The 25,409-nt window shown below is 40.6% G+C and overlaps 1 protein-coding gene across 4 annotated transcripts in view; it reads right to left on the reverse strand.

Annotated features, from left to right (window-relative positions):
- Nucleotides 1–25,409, reverse strand: part of sgcd (sarcoglycan, delta (dystrophin-associated glycoprotein)) — a 175,480-nt gene that overhangs the window by 76,484 nt on the left and 73,587 nt on the right. Inside the window, exon 1 of one of the 4 annotated variants that reach the window (XM_053649148.1) lies at nucleotides 5,863–5,983. The exons of the other annotated variants lie outside the window; for them this stretch is intronic. Coding sequence (XP_053505123.1) covers nucleotides 5,863–5,865 — 3 coding nt within the window. The 5' untranslated portion in view covers nucleotides 5,866–5,983. Of the gene's footprint in view, nucleotides 1–5,862; nucleotides 5,984–25,409 lie in introns of those variants that run through there. 4 annotated transcript variants of the gene reach the window in all.

Genomic DNA, 25,409 nt, shown 5'->3' on the forward strand with positions numbered 1-25,409 from the left:
TCCAGAACGCCCACCACACACCAGCTATTAGTAGCCAATTCAGAGATGGGGATATTTAAGGGTCCAATAGGGGAATATCGCCAGGACCCCGGGGTTATACCCCTACTCTGGGATTTTTAATGACCCCAGAGAGTCAGGACGTCTTTCTCATCCGAAAGACGGTGCTGTTTTTACAGTATAGTGTCCACGTGACTCTACTGGGGCATTAGGACTCACACAGACACCATGGTGAGCGCCCCCTGCTGGCCTCACAAATACCACTTCCGGCAGCGACCTTAGTTTCCCCAGGAGGTCTTCCATCCAGGTACTGACCAGCCTCGACCCTGCTTAGAACCCAGACAAGAACTGCAAGGAGATATGGCTCTAGCAGATTACACACAGCGGTAACGCTATAACGCTGGCCGATTTTCCTTTCCGTCCTAATTTCCTTAAAAGAGACCAAAAAAAAAAAAAAAGTATTTAGAAAAAAAAAGAAGCAAGCATTGAAGCCCGATTTGACATTTTATTCATTTCAGTCCCGGCAGTAAGTGACAAACTGAGAATGTGTTAATCATCTGGACATGTTAGACCAGCACAAAAACATCCCTCGGAATCTGAAAAGAAAAAGAAAACAGCAGCCGTCTCCGCTAGCTGCAATGGGAAGGGAAAGGACAAAAGAGGAAATGGAGAGAGCGAATGTAATGAACGTGACGCCTGCTGCAGTAAAGACATTCCTGAGTAAAAGCCCCAGTCTCCAGGGAAAAAAAAACAAAAGAAAAAAGAAAAACCACAACAAATGTCAGCTAGCGTGATGGATGAGAGTTATCATGGCATGAAGCACAGTTATGCTAACAGCTGGTTTTCATGACCTCCCACTTATTGATGCCTGAAATGTCATCATTTCCTCCCAAACTGTGACATGAGAGAAGGAGCTGAAAAATGACGACTGCAAGAGAAGGTAAATTGCTGAGGGACGTGTCAGGAAAACACGTGAGAGTGCTGCTCTGAGAGGAAAGCGTGGTGAGTTCCTCATGTGTTCCTCTGTCCGACCTTTACCACGCTCGAACACATCAGATGATAAGAGGGTGGAGGAAAGGAAGCGCAGACGGGAGACGATAGCGTGAGACGAAAAAGTCAATCGGAAAGAGTTGAAAGCTGAACATCAAGAGCTAGCGATTGGTTTCATTCCTGCAGACCTGCAGCTTTCACCTGCATGATTAAATCATCCTTTCTTTCCTGAACGAATGAACGGACGGATGAAAGTGAAGTGTGAATGAGAGGGACAAAACAAGAAAGATTATAAATAGGCAGAAGAACTTTCCAGAGAGAATTTCTTTCTTTCTTTCAAGAAAATCCAGCGTGAATAAGTAGTAATTAGCCAAACCTTTCTTCTTTCTTTCTTCTTCTTTCTTTCTTTCTTTCATTCTTTCTTTCTTTCTTTCTTTTTCTTCCTTCCTTTCTTTCTTTCATTCTTTCTTTAATTCTTTGTTTTTCTTCCTTTCTTTCATTCTTTCTTTTTCTTTCTTCCTTTGTTTATTTGTTTCTTTCTTTCATTCATTCATTCTTTATTGTTTCTTTCCTTCTTTCTTTGTTTTATTGTTTCTTTCTTTCTTTCTTTGTTTATTTCTTTCTTTCTTTCTTTCTTTCTTTCTTTGTTTATTTGTTTGTTTGTTTGTTCCTTTCTTTCTTTCTGTATTTCTTTCTTTCTCTCTCTCTCTCTCTCTCTCACCTATCTTAATATTTTCTCTCTCAAGCACACGTTCGTTCCTGAAGTCTAACTCAGTAATCTTTTGCCAGTTTATTTTGTATTATTTTCTAAAATGCACCACTTATTTCTCTCTCTCTCTCTCTCTCTCTCTCTCTCTCGCTCTCTCTCTCTCTGTTGATTATTGTATAAGGTCGTGTATCAGACCGAATTCAGAGCAGAACATCGCTACTGTGTTCTCTCTCACACACACTTTCACTCCTGAAGTCTGACTCTGTAATCTTTGGCCAATTTTTCTTCTTATTATTTTGTAAAATGCGCCTCGACTCACCTGCGCGTTCCCCAGTCTGAGCCATTCATCTACAACATAATCAAAACACAAGGGCACTCGCACAGGTCTAAAAGTAGGGATTATCTGATGCTCTATTCAGTCTTTCTTTCTTTCTTTCTTTTTTCAAGAACACCAAGTGTGAATAAATAGTAATTAGGCAAACCTTTCTTCCTTTCTTTCTGCCTTTATTTATTTATTTATTTCTTCCTTTCTTTCTGTCTTTCTGCCTTTATTTATTTATTTATTTATTTATTTATTTGTTGGTTTGTTTATTTCTGGCTTTCTTTCTTTATTTATTTCTGTCTGGCTTTCTTTCTTTCTTTATTTATTTCTGTCTTTCTTTCTTTATTTATTTCTGTCTGGCTTTCTTTCTTTCTTTATTTATTTCTGTCTTTCTTTCTTTCTTTCTTTCTTTCTTTCTTTCTTTCTTTCAAGAACACCACGTGTGAATAAATAGTAATTAGGCAAACCTTTCTTCTTTTCTTTCTGTCTTTATTTATTTATTTATTTATTTCTGTCTGTCTTTCTTTCTTCCTTCCTTTCTTCCTTTCTTTCTTTCTTTCTTTCTTTATTTCTGTCTGTCTTTCTTTCTTTCTTTCTTTCTTTCTTTATTTATTTCTGTCTGTCTTTCTGTCTTTCTTTCTTTCTTTCTTTCTTCCTTCCTTCCTTTCTTTATTTCTGTCTGTCTGTCTGTCTGTCTTTCTTTCTTTCTTTCTTTCTTTCTTTCTTTCTTTCAAGAACACCAAGTGTGAATAAATAGTAATTAGGCAAACCTTTCTTCTTTTCTTTCTGTCTTTATTTATTTATTTATTTATTTCTGTCTGTCTTTCTTTCTTCCTTCCTTTCTTTCTTTCTTTCTTTCTTTCTTTATTTCTGTCTTTCTTTCTTTCTTTCTTTCTTTCTTTCTTTCTTTATTTATTTATTTATTTCTGTCTTTCTTTCTTTCAAGAACACCAAGTGTGAATAAATAATAATTAGGCAAACCTTTCTTCCTTTCTGTCTGTCTTTCTTTCCTTCTGTCTTTCTGTCTTTCATTCTTTGCTTATATGTTTCTTTCTTTCTTTCTTTCTTTCTTTCTTTCTTTCTTTCTTTCCTTCAATTTTTTTTTGTGAAAGCAGCTGTTGATCTGAAATAAATAAGTAAATAAATAAATAAATTCACTGTCCTACACGCACTGCCACGTTGGCACTAACAGCTCGTAATCAAAGATGTTCCAGACGTTCCATTTATTTATTATGATATGATTATTCATGATGATATGATGAACTATTAGGAATTGAGTCGCAGTGCGTGGACCTCAGCGCTTCTTCCCCGTGTGTACGGAAACTCGTCATTTCGACGACGCGCTCTCTCTCGGCTCTTCTAGCTACTAGCTCACGGCTACGGTTGTTTGTTTCCTCCTTTCTCTTACAACACACGTCTCCTGTATCGTTTGTTCACGCGAGGAACGTTTCACAGTCTAGAGATTTGTCGAGAAGCCTGATACGTTATCGATGAGTGGGAAAAAAATAAAATTGGGACTTTATCAAATCCCCAGCATATGAAACACCTGCTCACAGCTTAGCTTGTTTCTCTGGTGCCAGAGCTGCGTCGGCGTGTTGGCAGTTCACCAGACTCACGCTGTCACAAAACACGGCGTCCTGCCACTTATTTCCCTTCACCTCTCCGTGCAGAGCCAGAAAGATGCTCAGCTTATGGAGGATGGAAAAAATAAGCCATGAACATTTCTGTATAGAATTTATTTGTGGGTCGTCGGCTTTCTGGAACGCGACAGAGCGTTTATTTTACAATCGTAAAGACTGCGGCAGGATCACGTTAAACCGAGCGATGTCCTGCTAAATGTGCACTTGATCCAAGATACACAAGCAGTGTGTGCATTCCTAAACTTTGACCTTTAGCTCAGGCTAAGGCTATACGAATATTTTCTGTTAACTGGATTCTCTGCCAGCTCTGTAATAACTGTCAAGACCCCTCGACTAAAAAAAAAAAAAAAAAAAAAAAAGGACCCATTTTTGGATAAGTGTGTCATCGTGGGATGGCAGAGCGACAGCCTTATTTACTGTGAGACAGGAAAAAAAAGACTGACCCTGTGCTCCCTATCCTCAAGAGAGCTGTAAGTGTAAGAGCTGTGCACACGTCTGCACGTTTAAACAAGCACATCGTCATCTTGGGGGCGGGGCCGGTGTTGTTTGGAATAATACCAGATCCCTATGGCATAAAGTCATAAAGCCCTCATTCACAACTCCGTACATTTTAAATTCCGTTAAAGTACTCGTTACCGCTTGGGAGTGACCTGACTAACCATTACGAAATGTTGTTGCTTGACGGATATAAGCCGATGTTCCATCGATTCTAGGTGTTACGTGATCGTGGTGCGGTGTGCTCACTAACCCCATTTAGTTAGCTCCACAGAGCTCCATTATTTTTGCACCTAGTGGTCAAACATGGGAACTGCAACACACGCTAATAAACAGAAGCCCTTTGGGACAGGAGTCACGCTGCCCCATGCGCACGCTACCGTATGAACATTTTAATGCGAACGAGGAGCAGCGGATAGGGTAGTTAATGATAGCATCAGGTTTGTCACCAGTTTGAGCTAGGTTAAAATACTTTGACGTATTGTGTGTATTTGTAACGAACCTATTTTTTATTTTTTTTATGCTTGATGCTCTTCTTTTGTTTCAATATCTACTTAAATCTGGTAGTTCTTCGGGTCTCAAAAACACTTGATATTTCTACTTCTTCTTCTTCTTCTTCTTGTTATTATTATTATTTTTATTATAGTCCTGTGCATAAACAGACCATTGATAAATTAAGCTTAAGGTTTAAAATCTTTTAACACATCCGCGATATTCAGCATTATCTTTTTTTCCTTTACTTTCTCCGCGCTTCTCTCCTCTTGGTCTGTATTTTTTTTCTCCTGTATTTGTGCTCATGAGAGAACAGCAGTACCCCTGGCAGGCCTGGTTGTAAACATACGAAGGAAGGTAGAATAAATACTGTATAGCCTCAGGAAGCCGGACACTGGAGTCGAGAACATGATGAAAAGGAAGTGAGAATAGTTTGTGTCTCTTTGTGGTGTGTACTGTACTCTATGAGGTTTGAGAAGTACTTCGGCACGGGCAAAAAAAATAAATAAATAAATAAATAAATGGACGGCCCTGGAAATAAATCCAAGGCTGTGTTTATGTACAGGGTGGAGACGTCCACTTCTGAGTCAGTAGCGACAGACAGACAGACAGACAGACAGACAGACAGACAGACGGAGAGACCCCGAGAGAACTCGAGACCCCGGACGTCCTCTTACTCTCCTTTCCTATCTGAAGTAATTTAATGCGCTAATCATTGAAATATCACGGCTTGAATGTCTTACGGCGCCGAACAGTTTTTCACAGGAGGCAGATCACCAGCTAACAGTCAACATAATCTGTCCTCGGCAAGCTCTGTTGTTAATTATTTATAGCAACACGGCCGCCAAAGGGCTAGAGTAATTGCAACCAAATGCAGAGCAACGTGGGGCAACAGAAGCGTCTGAAAGGAAGGCAAAACGGCACGAAGTGGAGGAGGGGACACAACCCTTTGTCAGAACTTTTGGCACCGGCTTTCCCTTTTGGCTTCAAATAAATATCATTTCAAGATCCTCCTCCAAGATCCATGACTCAGAGCTAAAATAAACTAAGCACCCAGGATAAGAAGTCCAAAATACAGCTACTCGAACACCGGAAAGAAAAAGATATCTTTCCCAGCCAAGACAATGAGGTATCCGTGTCGACTTCCTGTCAACCTACACATTCCAGCGAAACAACAACAAGAAAAAAAAAGTCAAGTCCAGGATCCAGGAACTTACCATCCTGCTCTGCTGTAGTCCCCGGTCCGAACACCCAGACAGTCAGGGTGTGTCAGATAGATATTACAAGATTGGCTCCTCTAAATCGCAGCATGAGGCCTCTCTCTCTCTCGCTCTCTCTAACTCTCCCTCTATTTTTCTCTCTCACACTCTTTCTCTTTCCATGCAGTCACTCTAAACCCCCCCCGCTCTCCAACTTTTCCAATAACAGACAGGCTGGCCAAGTCCCTGCCCCGTGCCTGGAGCGATTCCCTGGACTCGACGCACGCCGGCCGTAATTTGTGCGTGGACGTGATCGAGTCTTGCCAGCGTGTGAAAAAGAGAGAATGAGAAACGGGAAGAAAAGAGTGAGAGGGAAAAGAAAAATCAGTGGCTAAATTCTGCACCACTCCGCTACAGTCTGAGTTACAAGCCCCTGTTGTACCCCGATCAGGTTTATATATGGCACACACATGTGGAGAAGCAAAGGAAGGGGAGGGGGACGATCTTTTGGTGACCTCTGTCTATATGGGTGTGTGTGTGTGTGTGTATACTGAAAAAACTCCCACACAGTCTCTCTCCCTTCTGATAATATGCCTGCAGAGGAAAATAGCCACAAAGACCTTTTTCCTGCTGAGGATTTCCTTTTTATTTTTCGCCTCACGGAAGTGTGAAGTCATCCGGCTGATAAATAATAGTCATCACTGGATGCCATTTTAAGGTACAACATTACCAGAAAGCACCTGGTATATGCTGCACAGTATGTATATATATATATATATATATATATGTGTGTGTGTGTGTGTAATTTCCACAGGGAATTCTCTGTATTGATGAATTGGCTGAAGATCAGATGAACCTCAGTGCGTTCCCACGAACGGACTCTCGCTCTTCACAGTACAGGAAAAATAATAAGAAGGATACAACGAAAGCATTATTCAGTGTTAAATGAGTACACAGTAAAATCAGGATATAATCATTCGACTTGCAGAACGAGTCCCGCGTCCCAGTTCGCCTACTTGTACTACGCACCGCAAGTGTGTGCTCTATCCGTGAGGGGAAAAGTATTCCATTTCGAGTACTAACAAACGGGGCGTACTAACAAACGAACACGTCACGTAAAGGAAGGGAACGCTGTTGCCTAGTTACGCACACCGTCAAGGTAAACAAAACTCCTCGTTGCGTTTCAGCTTTTACGTGTTTACTTATTTGTTTATCTTCTGTTTTATTTTTCACGTAACTATTTTAAAAAAAAAAACAAAAAAAAAAAAACAACAACTTTGGGTTAGCACTTAACGTTGAAGTTCTTACGCTTAAACGCCGCAGACGCATCGCAGACGTTACGCTCTTCCGCCGCGTTCGCAGGTTGAATTCGGCGAAGCAAACCGTCACGTAACCCCTCCTCCCTCCCTCCCTCCCTCGCGCAAGGAGTTGTGGGTAATATTATAGTTCTATATATATATATATATATATAATTTATATAGTATATAGATGTAATATATAGAATTGAGACGCAGAATAAGAATTTATACCACAGCGCGGTTGATGTAATAAATGTAGCATTTATGGAAGGAGTCTCCAGTGTCAGAGATTTTTACAGTAACAATGGGAGAAGTTTGCATAACTATAAACAGTCTAAAATCATGATGTTAATCATTAATAACTTAAAAACTGTAATTGTCTGCAAATCGCTGTGGTGTAAGAAGAACATCAACACTGCCGCTGTAAAAAGAATCCGTCTCGGCCCGTCGTATCGGCACTTTCTTTGCCAGAACGTGGAGTTATGATTTAAAGAAGGCCATTATTTCCATCTGACCATGTTGGAGGAGGGAATAAAAACGAGCTGCTTATTTTGTTCGATTCTAAAAGCTCTGGAATATTATGAATGTGTCTTTTTACGAGCCCGACCTGCATCCTAATCATTTTATGAGGTTCAGTCTGAATGCACGGTCCGGGTGTAATTTTTCTGCAGACTTCCCGGCCTCCGTTTTAAGACTTTTCTAAATGACGTAGTTTACATAACACTATTTCAGCTTTCCCTCATAATGCCGCAGATGCACTCGTTATGCAATTAAAACTTTATCTCACACGGTAATATCAATCTGTGACTCTGCAGATTACTCGCTAGATTCATCTCTCTTTTTCTTTCTTTTTTTTTTTTTAAGTTTAGTTGCTTTTCGAGCACTGAATGGTACTTTTTAAAAGGCAGGAAGCAACTTCTGAAGAATAGCCACGGTCTCCGCATGGTCTGGCCAAATGAAATTCGGAATAGGGAGAACCACTCAGGCTTTTTCAATTCCTGCAAGTTTCTCAGGTCTTGTTAGACGCCTGGTTATAAAGGTGAAGGTGAAAATGAAAGAACATAAAGCACAAAGTGCCGTATTCAGAGCTGAGTTACGTGAGCACGGTTAATGAAGGTAAAGCATAAAGTACCTGAAGTTCAGAATTTAGCCGAATTGCGTAGTTTAGCGGATTCCTGGAGCACGAAAAAAACTTTTCTGAAAGGATCGGGCGAAATGCAGGGTCTGAACTTCAAAACATTTGAACTTTCTATAACTTTTATAGAAAGAAAAGAAATCGATCAATTTTACGCCGTGAAGAATTCTGCAGTTTCACGACACATTTTAGTGTAAAAATGTGGTCGCCTCTGCCAGGAGGTTAAGAATTGAAATTGGGTTTAGCGCTGATCCGGAACGTACGTCCAGTTTAACACAGAAACTGTCGCTGGAATACAAAATGGCCGCCATCTTGTTTACTGGATTAAGCTGAATTCACGCCACTGAGCGACAAAGCAAAAGCGACAGATCAGATCAGATCAGAGCCACGATTTCAGCAGCAGCATCGCGTGAGAAAACGATAAAAGACTTTATGCAAATCAGGCATGACGTAGTAACGTGGCAAATCCAAACGACTTCCTCAAATTATTATTATTTTTTTCCTTTCCCCTCGCTCACAACTTTAATTCCTACCTGCAACTAGTCCCCGTTTCCTAGGTGCGACTTGAAATAATGGAAGAAAAATAATCATGATCGTGGTTTCATCTTATTCGGTCATATATATTATACGTCACCTCTCGTTAAATCTGTACAGAGATATTACGAAGAAAACTAAAAGCTCGGAAGGAAGGAAGTTCCAGAGATCGTCGATGTCTCTGGAGAGTGTTTGTCGCTAGTAATCTGCTAATAGCTCATATGAAACCTGCCGTATAACATGTAAATCAAATAACTTTCTCACTGTTTGTGTTAGTGTGTTATTAAATATGTATTTAACCAGTTAGAAGAGGATATTTAGTAGTATAAGTATATGATTGTACCTCAGCTAAGAGGTACTGAGTACTTACTGTTGCTAGTACACTTAGCTTGCGCTGTTAATCTGCTAACAAAGCTAATACAAAGCCTGGGGCATAATTTTCACACTTTTTTTTAAACTATTAGAATACATAACCATGTTTGAAACAACACTAGATGGTATACAGTAGTCAATGATGTGCTGTACGCTACATTTTGGTTATTGGCGTTCCTCGTCTGAAGCCCGTAGCGTTTGTCTCGCGCCGGTGGGAACGCGGGGCTGCTTTAAGGAGTGAAAGCACGGCATGACCCATATTTCCTAATGCAGACTCTTAATGAGAGAGAAAATCCTCAGAACCCCAAAATTTCATAACCACAAAATCTCTCACAAGATGATTAAGCATGAGAGTACTGGCATTTTTATTTTAAAAAAAAACAAAAAAACAACAACAACAACAACAAAACAGGTCCTTTGAGAGCTTTGAGCTAACAGTTTAGAGCAAAATATACGCAACGTATGGTGAGGTATTTCTCATCCCCACAGGAAATTGAACAAGCGCACGTGAAACGGAGAACGCAAGAACGTATCGGAAAAGTATTTATCACATACGGACGATCTCTGAACAGAAAGTCGAGTTCTAGTACGTCTTGAGGTCTTTATGCCTTCTCTTTGGCTGGACGTTTTATTTAATCAAATACAACCTCGTTTATCCGATAGGGTGAGTATGGCAGCTCATAATAAAACCAAACGGTTATTATTAAACATATTAAATACATATACACGTATGGAATAATATGCAACATGGCATTTACGTAAACGCTTCGTGACAAGTGGATTGAACGTACGCGGCCTAGGAAACGTCTCTAAAGTACGTCGGGTCTAACTTTACGTTTTGAGGCGTAATAGAAAGAGCAGAAATATGAAAAAGGTTTAGGTTTAGTTATCATTTCAGTTTGACGTCTATCGGAATGCTATATAGGACATAGGTGTATGTCGTGTACTGTACAGACTATCAACGCTACCTCGTGCTTGAGTCGCTAGCCAACGTCTTAGAAAGGCAGCTCTCCGAATCGACTTTCCGGCCACACAGTCGAGCCATTTCCCACAAACAACCGAAATGGCTCTGCAGAGAGCGACTGTGATTAGCATTTGTTAATCAAAATGTCTGCCACCTTATCAATCAGTCGTCCCACACCTTCTTTTAGACGCAAAACACCGCTGCCATTATGCAAAGCTGCTTTTCTGTGCGGAGAGAGAGCGAGAAAGAGAGAGAGAGAGAGAGAAGCAATGATTGTTCTTCGTGAGCTGCAAATGATCGAGATCAAGACGACGGTCCCGGCACGGTGAAACAGAGCTGCCTATGTCAGCGAACCCTCGCGAGGAGAAGGGAGAAGTGAGTGGATGAAAAATGCTCTCATCTGCTTTGGCACTGTAACTGTTTAACTGCTCGGAAATGAAAGGGCCTTTTTGTGTGTGGACTCGATTGTTTGAGGCGAGGGCAGAGGCAGGGCAGAACGTTTCGGAAGAACGCTCCGGGGGCTGGAAGGGACGTGAACACACACACACACACACACACACACATAGAAAGAGCACACTCTGTCACTTAATCTTACTGTCCGCATGTCCAATACGCTCATCAATCTCGTCCATACATACACACACACACACACAAAATGCTGTCTGGAGAGCAGTGTGGCTCAGACGGGACATGTATCTAGATGGACATGTATCTTAGCAACTTTGATTGACAGTAGCTAAAAAAAAAAAAAAAGCACGTCCATATTCTAGTCAGCTGTCACTCACTGAATATTTCGAGACTAGGAGTTGTGTAAAGGCGTGTGTAGATGTGTGTAGATGTGTGTTTGAGGGGATATCTCCGGATTGGATAGTACACAGAGGTGTCGTGTTACAATTACGCAACTATTACGCCCTGGGTTCTGAAGCCTGCTGATGCTTATCAGGGGTGTAATTTTCAGCAATACAAAAGAGGTTTACAATACAATAGGCATGCCTGCAAGGCAACTGTCAAAATCATCGCAGTAAAGGATGAAAATTGAAAACAAAATGTCTTCACGGTCTATCGAGGTCTATTCACCTCAAGGTTTTGGTGTGTTGAGATGCTTTTCAGCTCACCGCGGTTGTACAGAGGGATTATTTGAGTTGCCGTCAGCTTGGGGGTTTTTCATTTTCCGTCGTATTTTCGTACCATTCTCTGTGTAAACTCTAGCGATTGTTTTGCGTAAAAAAAAAAAAAAAACTCCCAGGAGATTTCTAAAACACCGTACTCAAACCGACATCCGTCGGTTATACGAACGTTAACATATATAACCGGTATCTTCATGACTGGCTTCACTACCGAGCTCAGACACACGATAGTGAACATCTCAGGATGGTAGTTTGGGCTCGTTTGCGTTTACTGTGCCCCACAGGAAGTTCGATATAAATGTCTGTCATCATACCACAAGCGGTGAGGTATACAGTAATGCAAATGCAGAAGACAGAGGCCTCAGTAAACAGCCATAGTGCGCGATCGCTCAAATCAAATCTGCCTTCAAATGTCATCGGCTCGATACGGGCTTATCGCTAAGAACCCGGCGAGGAGCTAACCCCATATTTGGAAGACAGGAGCTTGTTCTAACTGAACATCATGAATGTCATGCTGTTATTTGAAAGAGCTCTGGGAAAGCATTAGGTTTTTTTTAGGTAGGGGGGGGTGGGGGGGTGGTGAGGGGGCATTTTTATTGACCATAGAAACAAACAGTAGTGTCTTTGTCATACCTTGCTTAGATACCAATCATTCATAAAAAGATTAAATAGGCCTACAGTGAAGTGTCAGATCTAATACTTTACCAATAATGGTGTTAATGGTGATGAAAATGAAAAAGTGATGGTCTTGGTTTGTTGTTGTTTTTTTTTTTTCCCGCTTTCCTGCGCCGGTCAGCGCTCAGACACGTCCGAACACTTTGAGCAGCAGAGCCACAGCGAAAATGTCAACCATGCGGGATATTAGACGACCGATTTGTAAAAGGATTCGATTGAAAATGTACCGTTGTGTGTGTTTACTGTGCGGTACTGCAGTACGCAGTTCCCGACTCCACTGCTGGGGATATTATTACACCCGGACAGGCTCTCTTTAAAAACGCTCGTGTTCCTGTCTTTACTTCGCTTATGGTTTCTGCACGATTAGAAATAATTCGTTGGGATTACTTTTGTTTTGTTTTGTTTTGTTTTAAACAGTAAATTGCAAGCAAGGAAGAAAATCTGTATCGCACAAGTCTATTTATTTGTAATGATTTCTGTGGAGTTGATGGTTCACTATGTAAACGCAAACGGAAAAGAAATAAGTAAAGAAAACCTTCGCGGCATGATGAATGGAATCGTGTGTTTCTTTTACAAAGGTAAAACCAGAGCTGGAACGGATTGAAAGGCTTTTATCAATGGAAATGATTAAATAAAAAAATGTTTCACGAACTCTGTTTGGTATTACTGGTATTGGTATTACTGGTATTAGTATTATTGATGTTGGTATTACTGGTATTGGTATTATTGGTATTGGTATTATTGGTATTATTGGTATTGGTGGTATTGGTATTATTGGTATTGGTATTACTGGTATTGGTATTACTGGTATTGGTGGTATTTGTATTATTGGTATTGGTATTACTGGTATTGGTGGTATTGGTATTGGTATTACTGGTATTGGTATTACTGGTATTGGTATTATTGGTATTGGTGGTATTGGTATTACTGGTATTGGTATTACTGGTATTGGTATTATTGGTATTACTGGTATTGGTGGTATTGGTATTATTGGTATTGGTATTACTGGTATTGGTATTATTGGTATTACTGGTATTGGTGGTATTGGTATTATTGGTACTGGTATTACTGGTATTGGTATTATTGGTATTGGTATTATTGGTATTACTGGTATTGGTGGTATTGGTATTGGTATTACTGGTATTGGTGGTATTGGTATTATTGGTATTGGTATTACTGGTATTGGTGGTATTGGTATTATTGGTATTGGTATTACTGGTATTGGTATTACTGTTATTGGTGGTATTGGTATTGGTATTACTGGTATTGGTATTACTGGTATTGGTATTATTGGTATTGGTATTACTGGTATTGGTATTATTGGTATTACTGGTATTGGTGGTATTGGTATTACTGGTATTGGTATTATTGGTATTGGTATTATTGGTATTACTGGTATTGGTGGTATTGGTATTATTGGTACTGGTATTACTGGTATTGGTATTATTGGTATTGGTATTACTGGTATTACTGGTATTGGTGGTATTGGTATTATTGGTACTGGTATTACTGGTATTGGTATTATTGGTATTGGTATTACTGGTATTGGTGGTATTGGTATTATTGATATTGGTATTACTGGTATTGGTATTATTGGTATTGGTATTACTGGTATTGGTATTATTGGTATTACTGGTATTGGTGGTATTGGTATTATTGGTATTGGTATTACTGGTATTGGTATTATTGGTATTGGTATTACTGGTATTGGTATTATTGGTATTGGTATTACTGGTATTGGTGGTATTGGTATTATTGGTATTGGTATTACTGGTATTGGTATTATTGGTATTGGTATTACTGGTATTGGTATTATTGGTATTGGTATTACTGGTATTACTGGTATTGGTATTATTGGTATTGGTATTACTGGTATTACTAGTATTGGTATTACTGGTATTGGCGGTATTGGTATTATTGGTATTGGTATTACTGGTATTGGTATTGTTGGTATTGGTATTACTGGTATTGGTATTACTGGTATTATTGGTATTGGTATTATTGGTATTGGTGGTATTGGTATTATTGGTATTGGTATTATTGGTATTACTGGTATTGGTATTACTGGTATTGGTATTATTGGTATTGGTATTACTGGTATTGGTGGTATTGGTATTATTGGTATTGGTATTATTGGTATTACTGGTATTGGTATTATTGGTATTGGTATTACTGGTATTGGTGGTATTGGTATTATTGGTATTGGTATCACTGGTATTGGTAGTATTGGTATTATTGGTATTGGTATTACTGGTATTGGTGGTATTGGTATTATTGGTATTGGTATCACTGGTATTGGTGGTATTGGTATTATTGGTATTGGTATTACTGGTATTGGTGGTATTGGTATTATTGGTATTGGTATCACTGGTATTGGTGGTATTGGTATTACTGGTATTGGTATTATTGGTATTGGTATTACTGGTATTGGTGGTATTGGTATTACTGGTATTGGTATTATTGGTATTGGTATTACTGGTATTGGTGGTATTGGTATTATTGGTATTACTGGTATTGGTGGTATTGGTATTATTGGTATTGGTATCACTGGTATTGGTGGTATTGGTATTATTGGTATTGGTATTACTGGTATTGGTGGTATTGGTATTACTGGTATTGGTGGTATTGGTATTATTGGTATTGGTATTACTGGTATTGGTGGTATTGGTATTATTGGTATTGGTATTATTGGTATTGGTGGTATTGGTATTATTGGTATTGGTATTACTGGTATTGGTGGTATTGGTATTACTGGTATTGGTATTATTGGTATTGGTATTACTGGTATTGGTGGTATTGGTATTATTGGTATTACTGGTATTGGTGGTATTGGTATTATTGGTATTGGTGTTACTGGTATTGGTGGTATTGGTATTATTGGTATTGGTATTACTGGTATTGGTGGTATTGGTATTACTGGTATTGGTATTATTGGTATTGGTATTACTGGTATTGGTGGTATTGGTATTATTGGTATTACTGGTATTGGTGGTATTGGTATTATTGGTATTGGTATTACTGGTATTGGTGGTATTGGTATTATTGGTATTGGTATTACTGGTATTGGTGGTATTGGTATTACTGGTATTGGTATTATTGGTATTGGTATTACTGGTATTGGTGGTATTGGTATTATTGGTATTGGTATCACTGGTATTGGTGGTATTGGTATTATTGGTATTGGTATTACTGGTATTGGTATTACTGTAGATGTGTAACGACTAGTTCAATTGATTTCACAAGGATTTCTTTAAAAATTGTTCACGTTTTCATACGTGTCGCGAACAGTTGCACGTACAGTCGAACAACACTGGTGGCAAAGTGCCAAGTCAGATTATTTCTTTCCAGCACGCCATGACCTAGTTACACGACTTTTCCCGTCCTTTTTTTTTCCCTGCGGTTCTACCCATCTGATTTCTCTGTCTGTTTATCCGTCATTCTCTTCACTCTACGAGACGTCTTATCCTCCATAATCTGCACAAACTGAGCACTACAGAATTCCACCCAGCCTCTCGGAGCGTTCTCGTAATTACGCCACATCACACTTTAGGACAATCGATGCTTGATTGGCGTGAAAGACGGATCGCGAGCCTTTCGCTCCCGAACGGCTGTTAACGGCAGTGAATTACATGGCACAGGGCTAAACCGTGCCCGCGTTTTTATCTGGTAACTTTAATCACTCTGTGCGAGACTGATTTGCATTTATTTTTGCTGAAATAACATTACTACGCTGACTACCATTTTAAAAAAAGAAAAAAACAACGAAAAACAAACACAGATAGTACCTGTGGAAGCTTTGACAAACTCGAGTTGATGCTGATTTTGAGGTATGAGGGGAATTAGGAAAAAAGATTAAGCGTGTTTATCCGCATGGAGGAAATCGTTTTTCTGTGGCCTCAGCACAGGATGTGTAGAAACTTTGTTAGCCAAACTTCGCAACAGAATTGGGAGCTGGGGGTCTAATTTGCACGCATATAGAGTTCGAGTCGGAAAGACAGGAACACGCTCTTTTTGAACTCGCCATGACAGACGCAAGCACTGATGCTAGTCTTCTTTTTGGATGTTGTTTTTTTTTTTTTTTTTTTTTACCACTCACCAAGGTCCTTGTGTGCCAGGTGCCGGGCTAGCTGCCATCAACATTCTCACATAGCCCCGGGCGCTGGTCAGCACCATCGGAGCGTCACGCCTCTTAATATCAGAGTGACACGAAACCATGCTAAGAGTTACGAGTTATGAGTTCGAATCCCATGACTGCCAGACAGCCAGTTCTGTTATTCGGTCCCGTATTCTGCGTGCAGTGTTTCAACAATTACGTACAGCACGCTATTCAACAGATAATGCTCATAGCTTTAACTAAAAAGTTCATTTTAATTCAGGAAAATGTGTGTCGTTAGGTTAGGCATCCCCAACGATAATGGAGTCATAACAATAACTGACGAATTTCCAAAAGTGCCAATGGAAATGCTCGCTTTCGCATTTTTGTTCCCTTCTCTCGTCAGTTTACTCTTTCCATTAACTTTTCCATTGATGTATTGATTCGCTGTTGAGCAAGGATGTAACGCAATGACACTATCCGTATCCGTATCTGTCGTGTGCGCCGCATATTCCTACCTGTATTCGGATTTTAACCTTAAACGGACGTGACGTCGAGTAAACCAGGAGTTTTCCCCTATTTCTTTCCCAGATCGGTCATTGGCTCACAGATGCTGCCAACGACTGGCTGGTCGCAACACCCTCTCAAAGACATACTAAAACCTAGCACGAAGAAGATATCTCATCCACCGCATTCGAGTCGAAATATCCGTGTCTGCCTAACATACAGTACGTACGACGTTATACGTAAGACGTTTTGCCGATCTGTTAAGAAGCGTTTATTCTCTTGACGCCCAGATGTCACCCTGCAGGATCCGTAAGAGAGATTAGTACAGAAAGGTCTTCGTGCCGGGCGAGCGGGGCGTAACTTTAATCGGCACCGTGAATCTTTAACGTTCGCGCTTTAGTATGCATAAAAGGGTCCGTCCTCGTAAGAATGATTAGGTCCAGTCTTATAACTCGTGATGGCGATAAGACTCAGCGGCTGCACGCTTTAAAAGAAATGTATGTGAAAGACTACCTGCTGAGGTGTCTTCGTGATGAGTTCTCAAATATATACGGCTATCACAGACAAGGGCATTATGGATAATGTGGTATGGCAGACGTAATTAACAGCAGTCGTGCGGTTATAAATGTCCAGTTTATAGGCTATAAGCGATAACTCAGGCTAGGGTATGACAAAATTGTAAATGTTCGCAATCGATATTAGGTCTGCTGGTAGAAAAGAGCTCAAACCCAGAGCTGCTGGAATACAGTGGGATAGACAGGATGACTAATTTGTTCATATTTTGGGAAACAGCCAACTCAGTTCATTAGAAATGATCATGCAAAAATACAAATAATAATAATAATAATAATAATAATAGCAAGGACGTACAGGATTGGTCAAGGGTGTCAGCGGGCGCAGGCTTGCACCCGTAGGAATTTTCTCCTCATTTTAATTCGAGAAATCAAAATATATCATATATCCCATGCATACATGACTATTTCAAAACTTCATTAAGTTGTGCGATATTAATACAATAACAAAATGCTAAATCATAGGGTGTGCTGGATCAAGTGCTGTTTTATAACCCAATATGGTGGTAACAGTGGAAGAGGATATGGTTCAAATAAACCTTAACTTGCAGTGATTAACGTGACGACTATTCATGCAGCAATATACTAGATATTCAATTCGATATTAAAAATTCTACACCCTGAGCCCAAATTAAGAGATAACGAATAAAAAGTGGGTCATATAGTCTTCCGTATTGTTCGTTTTTAAAATTTCGCCGCAGTTTATTTCGTATTACATTTGACAGCGAAGAACAAAACGCCGTTTCCGTCTCCCGTCCGCGTTTTCTATCCCCCATCTTGTTTTCAGGTAGAAACGGACGTGCTCGTGTTCGAAGGCTGTTGAAAAACCCTGCCTTGGATGGTTCGTCTCAAGAAAACTCAGGCGACCCCAGATTCGTGTCCTACATGCGGGTGATTTACATAATCAAAGTCGCTAAAAAACAAATTAAGCACGTGCGTAACCCGACTCTGAAGCAGAGAAACTTTCCCTGTGTGAATATTAGCATAACTTTTGGAGTTCTTCTTGAGCCACCGAGCACGAAAACAGGAATTCATGGCACTCCCGTCCCATGGCAGGACACTACATACACACACACACTCTGTCACACACACCAAATAACCCACCAACACGCTTTTGGAATAAGATAAATGGATAAAGCTGAAAGGAAACCCATGTGGATTTGAGGAGAACACGAGGAACATCATGAAACTCCGTGCGTACGGTAATCTGAAATAAGGATCAAACTCAAGAGCTAGGAAGTAAATCTAGGTTTATTTGAATGTTCTCTAAAAAATGCCTCACCTTTATCTCTCAGCTCCATGCTACAAATATAAACCACCAGAAATCTGTAAACAATATAAAAGACAACCGGGTTTGCATGAACATGAATTATAAGTAATTCCAGTCTCGGGGCATCTAGTGTATAGGTTTGATTTATACGTAAACTTCAGAGCATTACATCAGCACAGCCAGGTCAATGCATGGATGTGTGCGAACTGACCGAACGTCGCTCCTATAGTGCGACGGCTTATCGTGCAAACCGTCCGTTTTCATCAACGTCAGAAGCTTGCAGAGAGCCGATCTGGTACGGGTGCTGTCATAATCCCTCGACGATATACATTCTGCCACTGAGATTACTGCACTTTTATTTGCCGAGGTGCGTAAATCTGGTTTCTGGGCGACAAAATGACAGCAGCAGAAAACCCCGCTCAAGGACGATTACTGCTCTAATACAATTTTCTTTCTGGTTCCTATTAAAGCTCTGGCACCTGTCGGCTCATCCTTGATCCTCGACCTGGAATTTACAAATCTTTCCCTCAACCCCTTTCTCGTCCCTGGACTCATCTTCTGCTACATCAAACACATCTGGGCCACAACAGAAAGCAATCGGGTGGACGGAGGGGCAGGGGGGATCAATGCTTTTTCGGTTTGGTTTTTACAACCCCCTCCACTTATCTTTTTGATAGCTGTGGAGCACTTTCTCACGGCCGTCTATGACTTATGGCTGTCTGCGATTCTGAATCACACCCCTATACGAAATTCTTTGCATGATTTACACAGCACTGGCGGTTGATCAATAAATAATTTTCGCTTCATGAAATGCTATCACTGGTTTCGCTATACCGGTGTATAGTTTGTCCTCTCGGGCTTTTGTTATCGCTGCTGATTGTCACGACGATAAACAGTCGACTGCGAGATCTTTCTATCAGTTCTTCTGGACAGAAACAGCGTGGAAGAGTTAAGGTGGAGCACTCTGGAGGCTGAATTTAGAGTCGTTCGGCGAGGAACGAGAAACCGGGCAGAACAGAGGAATGGGTAATAAATAACCTCGTCATTCCGCTTTAGTGAAAGCTGACCTCATGGGTTTTTTGGCTGAGTGCCAAGTATCAGGCAGACCTCGTTGTTTAGAAGCGTGGCTCCAGATCAGATTTATTAAGTGTCTCGGGTTTGTTTGGAATCACGATGTACAATGACAGATTTGCAGCAGATTTATTCTGACTTGTACAATTAAAGCGGCTGGATAATTTCGCTGGAGATCATTCCACTTGCCGGTAAAAGACATCTGACAGTTTGTCAAGGCAAGTTAGAACTGATGCTAACACGTTCATATAATTAAATTCCTTCCTGGTCTTAAATCATTGAGATTTACGGTCTCTAGCGACGTCTTAACTTTGTTGCGTTTTAACTATTAGGTTTTACCCTTCAGCTTCAGAATTTATTTCTGGACAGGCGATTAATATTTTTAGAGAATTTAACGTTTCGTGGTTTCACCTGATACGTTTTCTCAGTTTCTCACGTTTCTGTTACGTTTATTTATTTATTTATTTATTTTTACGTACTTAGCGCTGGGTCACGTAACATTTCACGCCGTTTGTCCTCTACTTGCTGGACGTGCAAGTTCGGTTGGAATGGATTGCGATTTTCTCCTGTTTCACTTTCACTGGACCTCTAGGGTGACGTGTGTGTCTGCAGAAGAGAAATTTCAGTTCAGGAAAGTCTACAGTTTTCAGAGCTACTGTACACTATACAGCCAAACGTTTGGAGGCACCTGACCTAACCAAATCAAACCCATACGAGCTTCTTCCCCAAACTGGTACAACAAACTCGGAAGCATACGATTGTACGGAACGTCTCTGTACGCTGTAGCGTTACCCGAAGAACTAAGAGGCTCAAACGGTGTTCCAGCATGACGATGCCCCGGTGCACAAAGCGAGCTCGATGAAGACATTGTGTGTGAAGGTTAGAAGAAGGTAGAAGAACTCGAACCTCGAGCCCACTGAAGCCCACCTTTGGGATGAACTGGAACACCGACTGCACCTCGGCATCGCTGCCTGACCTCACTAATGCTCTTTAAAAGGTATTTAAAAACTCTTCAGGAACCCTGATCAATATTCATGATACCCCAATAGAACCCAAATGTCTTTAACGGAACCCGTACGCTACTTGGAGGTTCTCAGTGTTCTGTTCTGAAATTTCTGTTCCTCATTGTAAGCCATGGACAGAAGGCAACCTGTTCATGCCTAGCACAGTTACAGTACAACACACGTAAGAACGGGATCAGAACGTCCGAGCTCACTGACGCTTTCAAGCTGAGGCAGTTCATTTAAACCATCTGTAATTGCTGATCCCTGGAACTCCCGAGCTTTTGCACCACCTTCTTCGGACAGCGAGTATAACTCATGATAATACGAAGTATGAGAGGAATTTGGCTTTAGCGTGAACCCGGCTTCAGACTCTGTATTACCTTCGAAGCAGCGGTTGCAGTTCCATCTGTGTGTCATTCAGAACGGGATACACTTTGCTTGAACTCAATTTGGCGGAGGAAAGGCACTTGAGGTTTTTCCAACTGTGGGCTCCGTAGAGAACGGGCTCCGAGAAATGTCTCGGGGAGAATCGGCTTCTGTTTGCATGAACCTGCGGCCTCCCTGTAGAATTCGTCTCAAGCCTGGCGTGCACACAATAGATAGGTTGACCTTAGAGCCCATTGAAATGCTTAATCTTGAGACACAGGGGTTGAGTGGATGCATCACAGATTTTGCATAAAGGTCAAATAGCTAGTTAATCCACTGCTGGGTTCCAGCGATGGTCTTAAAATCACACTAAATCCCTCTGTTTTCTTTAAACGCATGCAGCTGTGACTTCGTTATATCTACAGGATGTACAATTGCATCACCTTGAGGTGTCTGTTTGGAAAAAGAACACAGAGGGATACTTCTTCTTTCACTGGAGATATTTGGGGGGAAAAAACTAACCGGATAAACAAAACAAAACCAGATGTAAGATATTTGTAAAAAAAAAAATATATAGTATATATATAAATATATATATATATATATACTATGTCCCTTAGTTTTTTTCCAGACAAGGACATGGTAGTATATCTTGAAAGAAATACAAAAAAAAAATAGATTTGCAGATATTCTTGTTTTTTTTTTTAAAGTTATAGGAAAAGAGTAAAAAATTCTGATGAATCGTAATTGTGCAAACGTTCACGTTCGTCCAATTGAACGCTCTGTAGAACCGTAAATACGTCCCGCCCCCAAGAGGTTGAGATAAAATGGTTGGCGTTTACTCGTTTTGCGTAGGCGGGAGTTTGTACCAGGTGGCGGTTCTGTGACAGACGCATTTCAGACGTGTTTTACCAACGCGAGGTTCTTCAATGCTGGAACGTATCCATCCGTAAGAGTCCGTAAAAAGGCTCGTGTTCTCCATATTTATCTAACTTCCTAAGCTACTGTCAGGCTAGTTCTAAATTTGACGCGGTATTGTGCCGGATCTGATGCTATCGGCTGTTGTGTAAGTTAGCCAAGCGGTTAAACATCACTCTCAAACGCCGCTCTGGACTTCCTGTTTCAGAAGGAAATAGGTCGATATACGGAATCTAATCGCAGCTGAGACGGCATTTCTTGGGGACTTTAATCTTTGACGATGCTGCAGTTGTACTGCTTTGCGGGTTCCTTTTGGTTTTAGTGAAAATATACGCCGCGTTCCGACGAAAGAAGCGAACGTATTCATGATGTCATCCGGGAAAGTATGAAATCTGTCATTTAAACCATCATCTATTCATATAAACCGAAATCGTTACGATTATACCGTCTCCCTCTCTCTCTCTCTTTCTTTCTTACGATGTCACAGATTTGGGCGTGGTGTTCTTTCTCTTTTGAGCATTTATTTTGCCATGCTATATAATCGAAACTGTTACATGCTAGTTATTTTGGAAGCGGGATACACACTACGAAGCGTTTAACCGTCGCCTCTTATTGAACGTCTTTCCTGTAACTCTGTGAAGCTAGCTCGCACCAGAGCTGGATTTTAAAACAGTCCTGAGCTCTCCTAAAAAGCAGTCAAGCCGTCATTTATCCTTCCGCGGTGTTAATCAAAGCCGCTGGGTAATGCCGTCAAGTGTACGCTAGTGTAGCGAGACAAGACTCTGCCGAAAACTGCGCTCTGATGCTATCACAGCGGCGACGGCTGGCTGTGATGTTTTCCGGAAACTTGTACGCGGCCCACAGAAAGGAATATTCATGGCTGTTTCTGGGCTCGTGGGAAAGAAACGATGAAGATACTGACAAAGGAGAGCAAACGATGACCCTTGACACCTATGTCAGAAGGACCCTAAAGGCTGAGCCTCACTTAGGTATGTGCAGTAGACGGGTATGTCTGTGTCAAACAAGGAGAACTTTTTTTTTTCTTCTTTCTTTCTTTTTTGCTGTCTCTCTGGTGGCCTCATTAGTTGCATCTTGACTGACTCTGTGGTGCTGTGGCTCCAGATCCATGCCTGGACTGATGCTGACAGTTGGAACATCGTTTCAGGGCCGTGGAGCTCAAACACACTCAAGTCTGCCTTCACCCGCTGGCGCGTCGGGAAAGTGCCAAGAAAAATCATTCCGTGCTCAACAGGGAGTTGAAAAGTGTCATAGTTAGACTCATCAAGTCCGTAAGTCCACACCGCGCCGTGTTTCCCATACGTCTGACCTCTTATCCACCGTTATTGGATGAGCTCGGCGAATACAGAGGTGAACCGAGTGCACGCTTGGGCAAATCACCTGGGTCTCCGTGGTTAAAAACAACACTACGTCTCTAACATATCTTCAGTAATTGCCTCCGTTCACACTCTTGAAACTTCAATTAAGCCTTAGCCATATTGCACTCATGTCAGAAACCGGTCTGTGTATTGATCTGAAATGTATTTGTGAAAGTAGAAGCTATTAAATGAGCTGTTTGTTTTTTTTTGTTTTTTTTTTTAAATATATATTTTTTATTCTATGTCGGCCCACAGTATGCACCAATATCTCACCATAATGACTCAAACAGTCACTTTAATGTGCAGTTGTCCCTTGGGAAAAACAACAACAACAACATTGACTTTAGCGCAAACTTAAACCACCGTCTTATACAAGGGAACCGAGAGATGAAGATCGTCTCTTACCGTTGAAAGCTTTTCAGGCCATCAGTGTATACGGAAATCAATATATATAAAAAAAAGAAGATATTTATGAGATGTCAAGTACCAGTGTGCCCATTAGGCTAACAGACACGGTAACAATAGTGTGCGATTAATGAGTTATTTCTCTTTCTATTTCGACACTAAGGTATTTCTATAAACACGCCGGGGGTTTGAGCAAAAAAAAGCTTTAAGATCAAACTATCAGATAATTCAGAACGGATCGTTAGAATTCAGAGCAGCTTCGAGAACTGAAAATGAACTGGTTTATGAACTGGAACGTTGGTTAAAGTAGGAGTTAATACGAGAGTTAGTTACTTGGTTGAAGTTCGTTAAGGAAACTTTAATGTTATAATAATAATAATAATAATAATCCATCCATTCATCTTCTATACCGCTTATCCTTTTCAGGGTCGTGGGGAAACCTGGAGCCTATCCCAGGGAGCATGGGGTACAAGGCGGTGTACACCCTGGACAGGGTGCCAATCCATCGCAGGGCGCAATCACATACACACTCAATCATACACTACGGACACTTTGGACACGCCAATCAGCCTACCATGCGTGTCTTTGGACTGGGGGAGGAAACCGGAGTACCCGGAGTAAACCCCCGCAGCACGGGGAGAACATGCAAACTCCGCACACACAGGGCCACGGTGGGAATCAAACCCCCGACCCTGGAGGCGTGAGGAGAACGTGCTAACCAATAAACCACTGTGCGCCCTAATAATAAATAATAAAAAGAAGAAGAAGAAGAAGAAGAAAGAAAATTGGAAATAATAACTAAAAGACAAAATATATTAATCAAAAGCTAACTTGGAAAGATTTGTCTTCAAATGCTTTTTAAAAATGTGAATATTTGAATAAGTGTCTAATTTCAGCAGGTAAAAGGCTCCAGATTTTGGGGGTGTAACGGGTAAAAGCTGCTTCAACTGACATCTTAAGGTTTACATTAGAATACGTCAGAAACTCGGCATTGGAAGGCTCAAACTAAGGACTGGGGCATATTTTGATAAACAGTCATAAAAATTATGAAGGTGCTAAATCACTCAGTAGTTTAAAAACCAGTAAAATAACCTTAAAATCAATCCTGTACTTAACAGGCATCCAATGCTAATTAGCTAAAACGGGTGTAACGGGGTCTCTTCTTCTGGAGCTTGTAAGCACTCTACTCTAGCTGCAGCAGTTGGAGTTTATCCAAACAATTACTGTATAAGTGTGAAGTATAAAGTGCATTACAGTAATCAAGGCGAGAGAAAAAAATTAAATAAAAGCATCGGGAATCGGTTTCTTAGCATCACCCATAGCTATATTTCTAAGATGATAAAAACAGGTCTCATTAGCAAAGGCAGTTCAGAATCTTAAATGACACCAAGGTTCTGTCTTTGACTGTCGAGCCAGAACACCTAGTCCACTTACAGTTCTTTCCCTCGCACAATTTGGAGCAACAATTTAAAAAGAAAAATCTCATTAAGTTTCAAAAAGTTTGTGTTCATCCATAATAGGACGCTAGACAGACATTTACACAGCTTCTTTAATGCGTCGGTGTCATCAGGCTCGTCCCGAGATGAATAACTGAGTGACGTCGGCATAGAAACGGTAGTTCCTCTCATGTTTTTGAATGATATCACCCAGTCGCATCATATATAATGAAAATAACACTGGTCCAAGTACTGACCCCTGTGGGACACCATATAGTTAATCACTATAGAGTATGGAGAGTAGATGAAGTGCTGGTTTAAAAAATGAAGAAGAAGAAGAAGAAAAAAAATTACTCCATCAAAAATGAAAACTATAAAAAAAATTACTAAATATATTTAGCTAATAATAGCAGGTCTTCCTCGCCTCCACAGTTTCTTTAAA

This window comes from Ictalurus furcatus, chromosome 18, assembly GCF_023375685.1.
Source record: "Ictalurus furcatus strain D&B chromosome 18, Billie_1.0, whole genome shotgun sequence".
NCBI classification, from domain to species: Eukaryota; Metazoa; Chordata; class Actinopteri; order Siluriformes; family Ictaluridae; genus Ictalurus; species Ictalurus furcatus.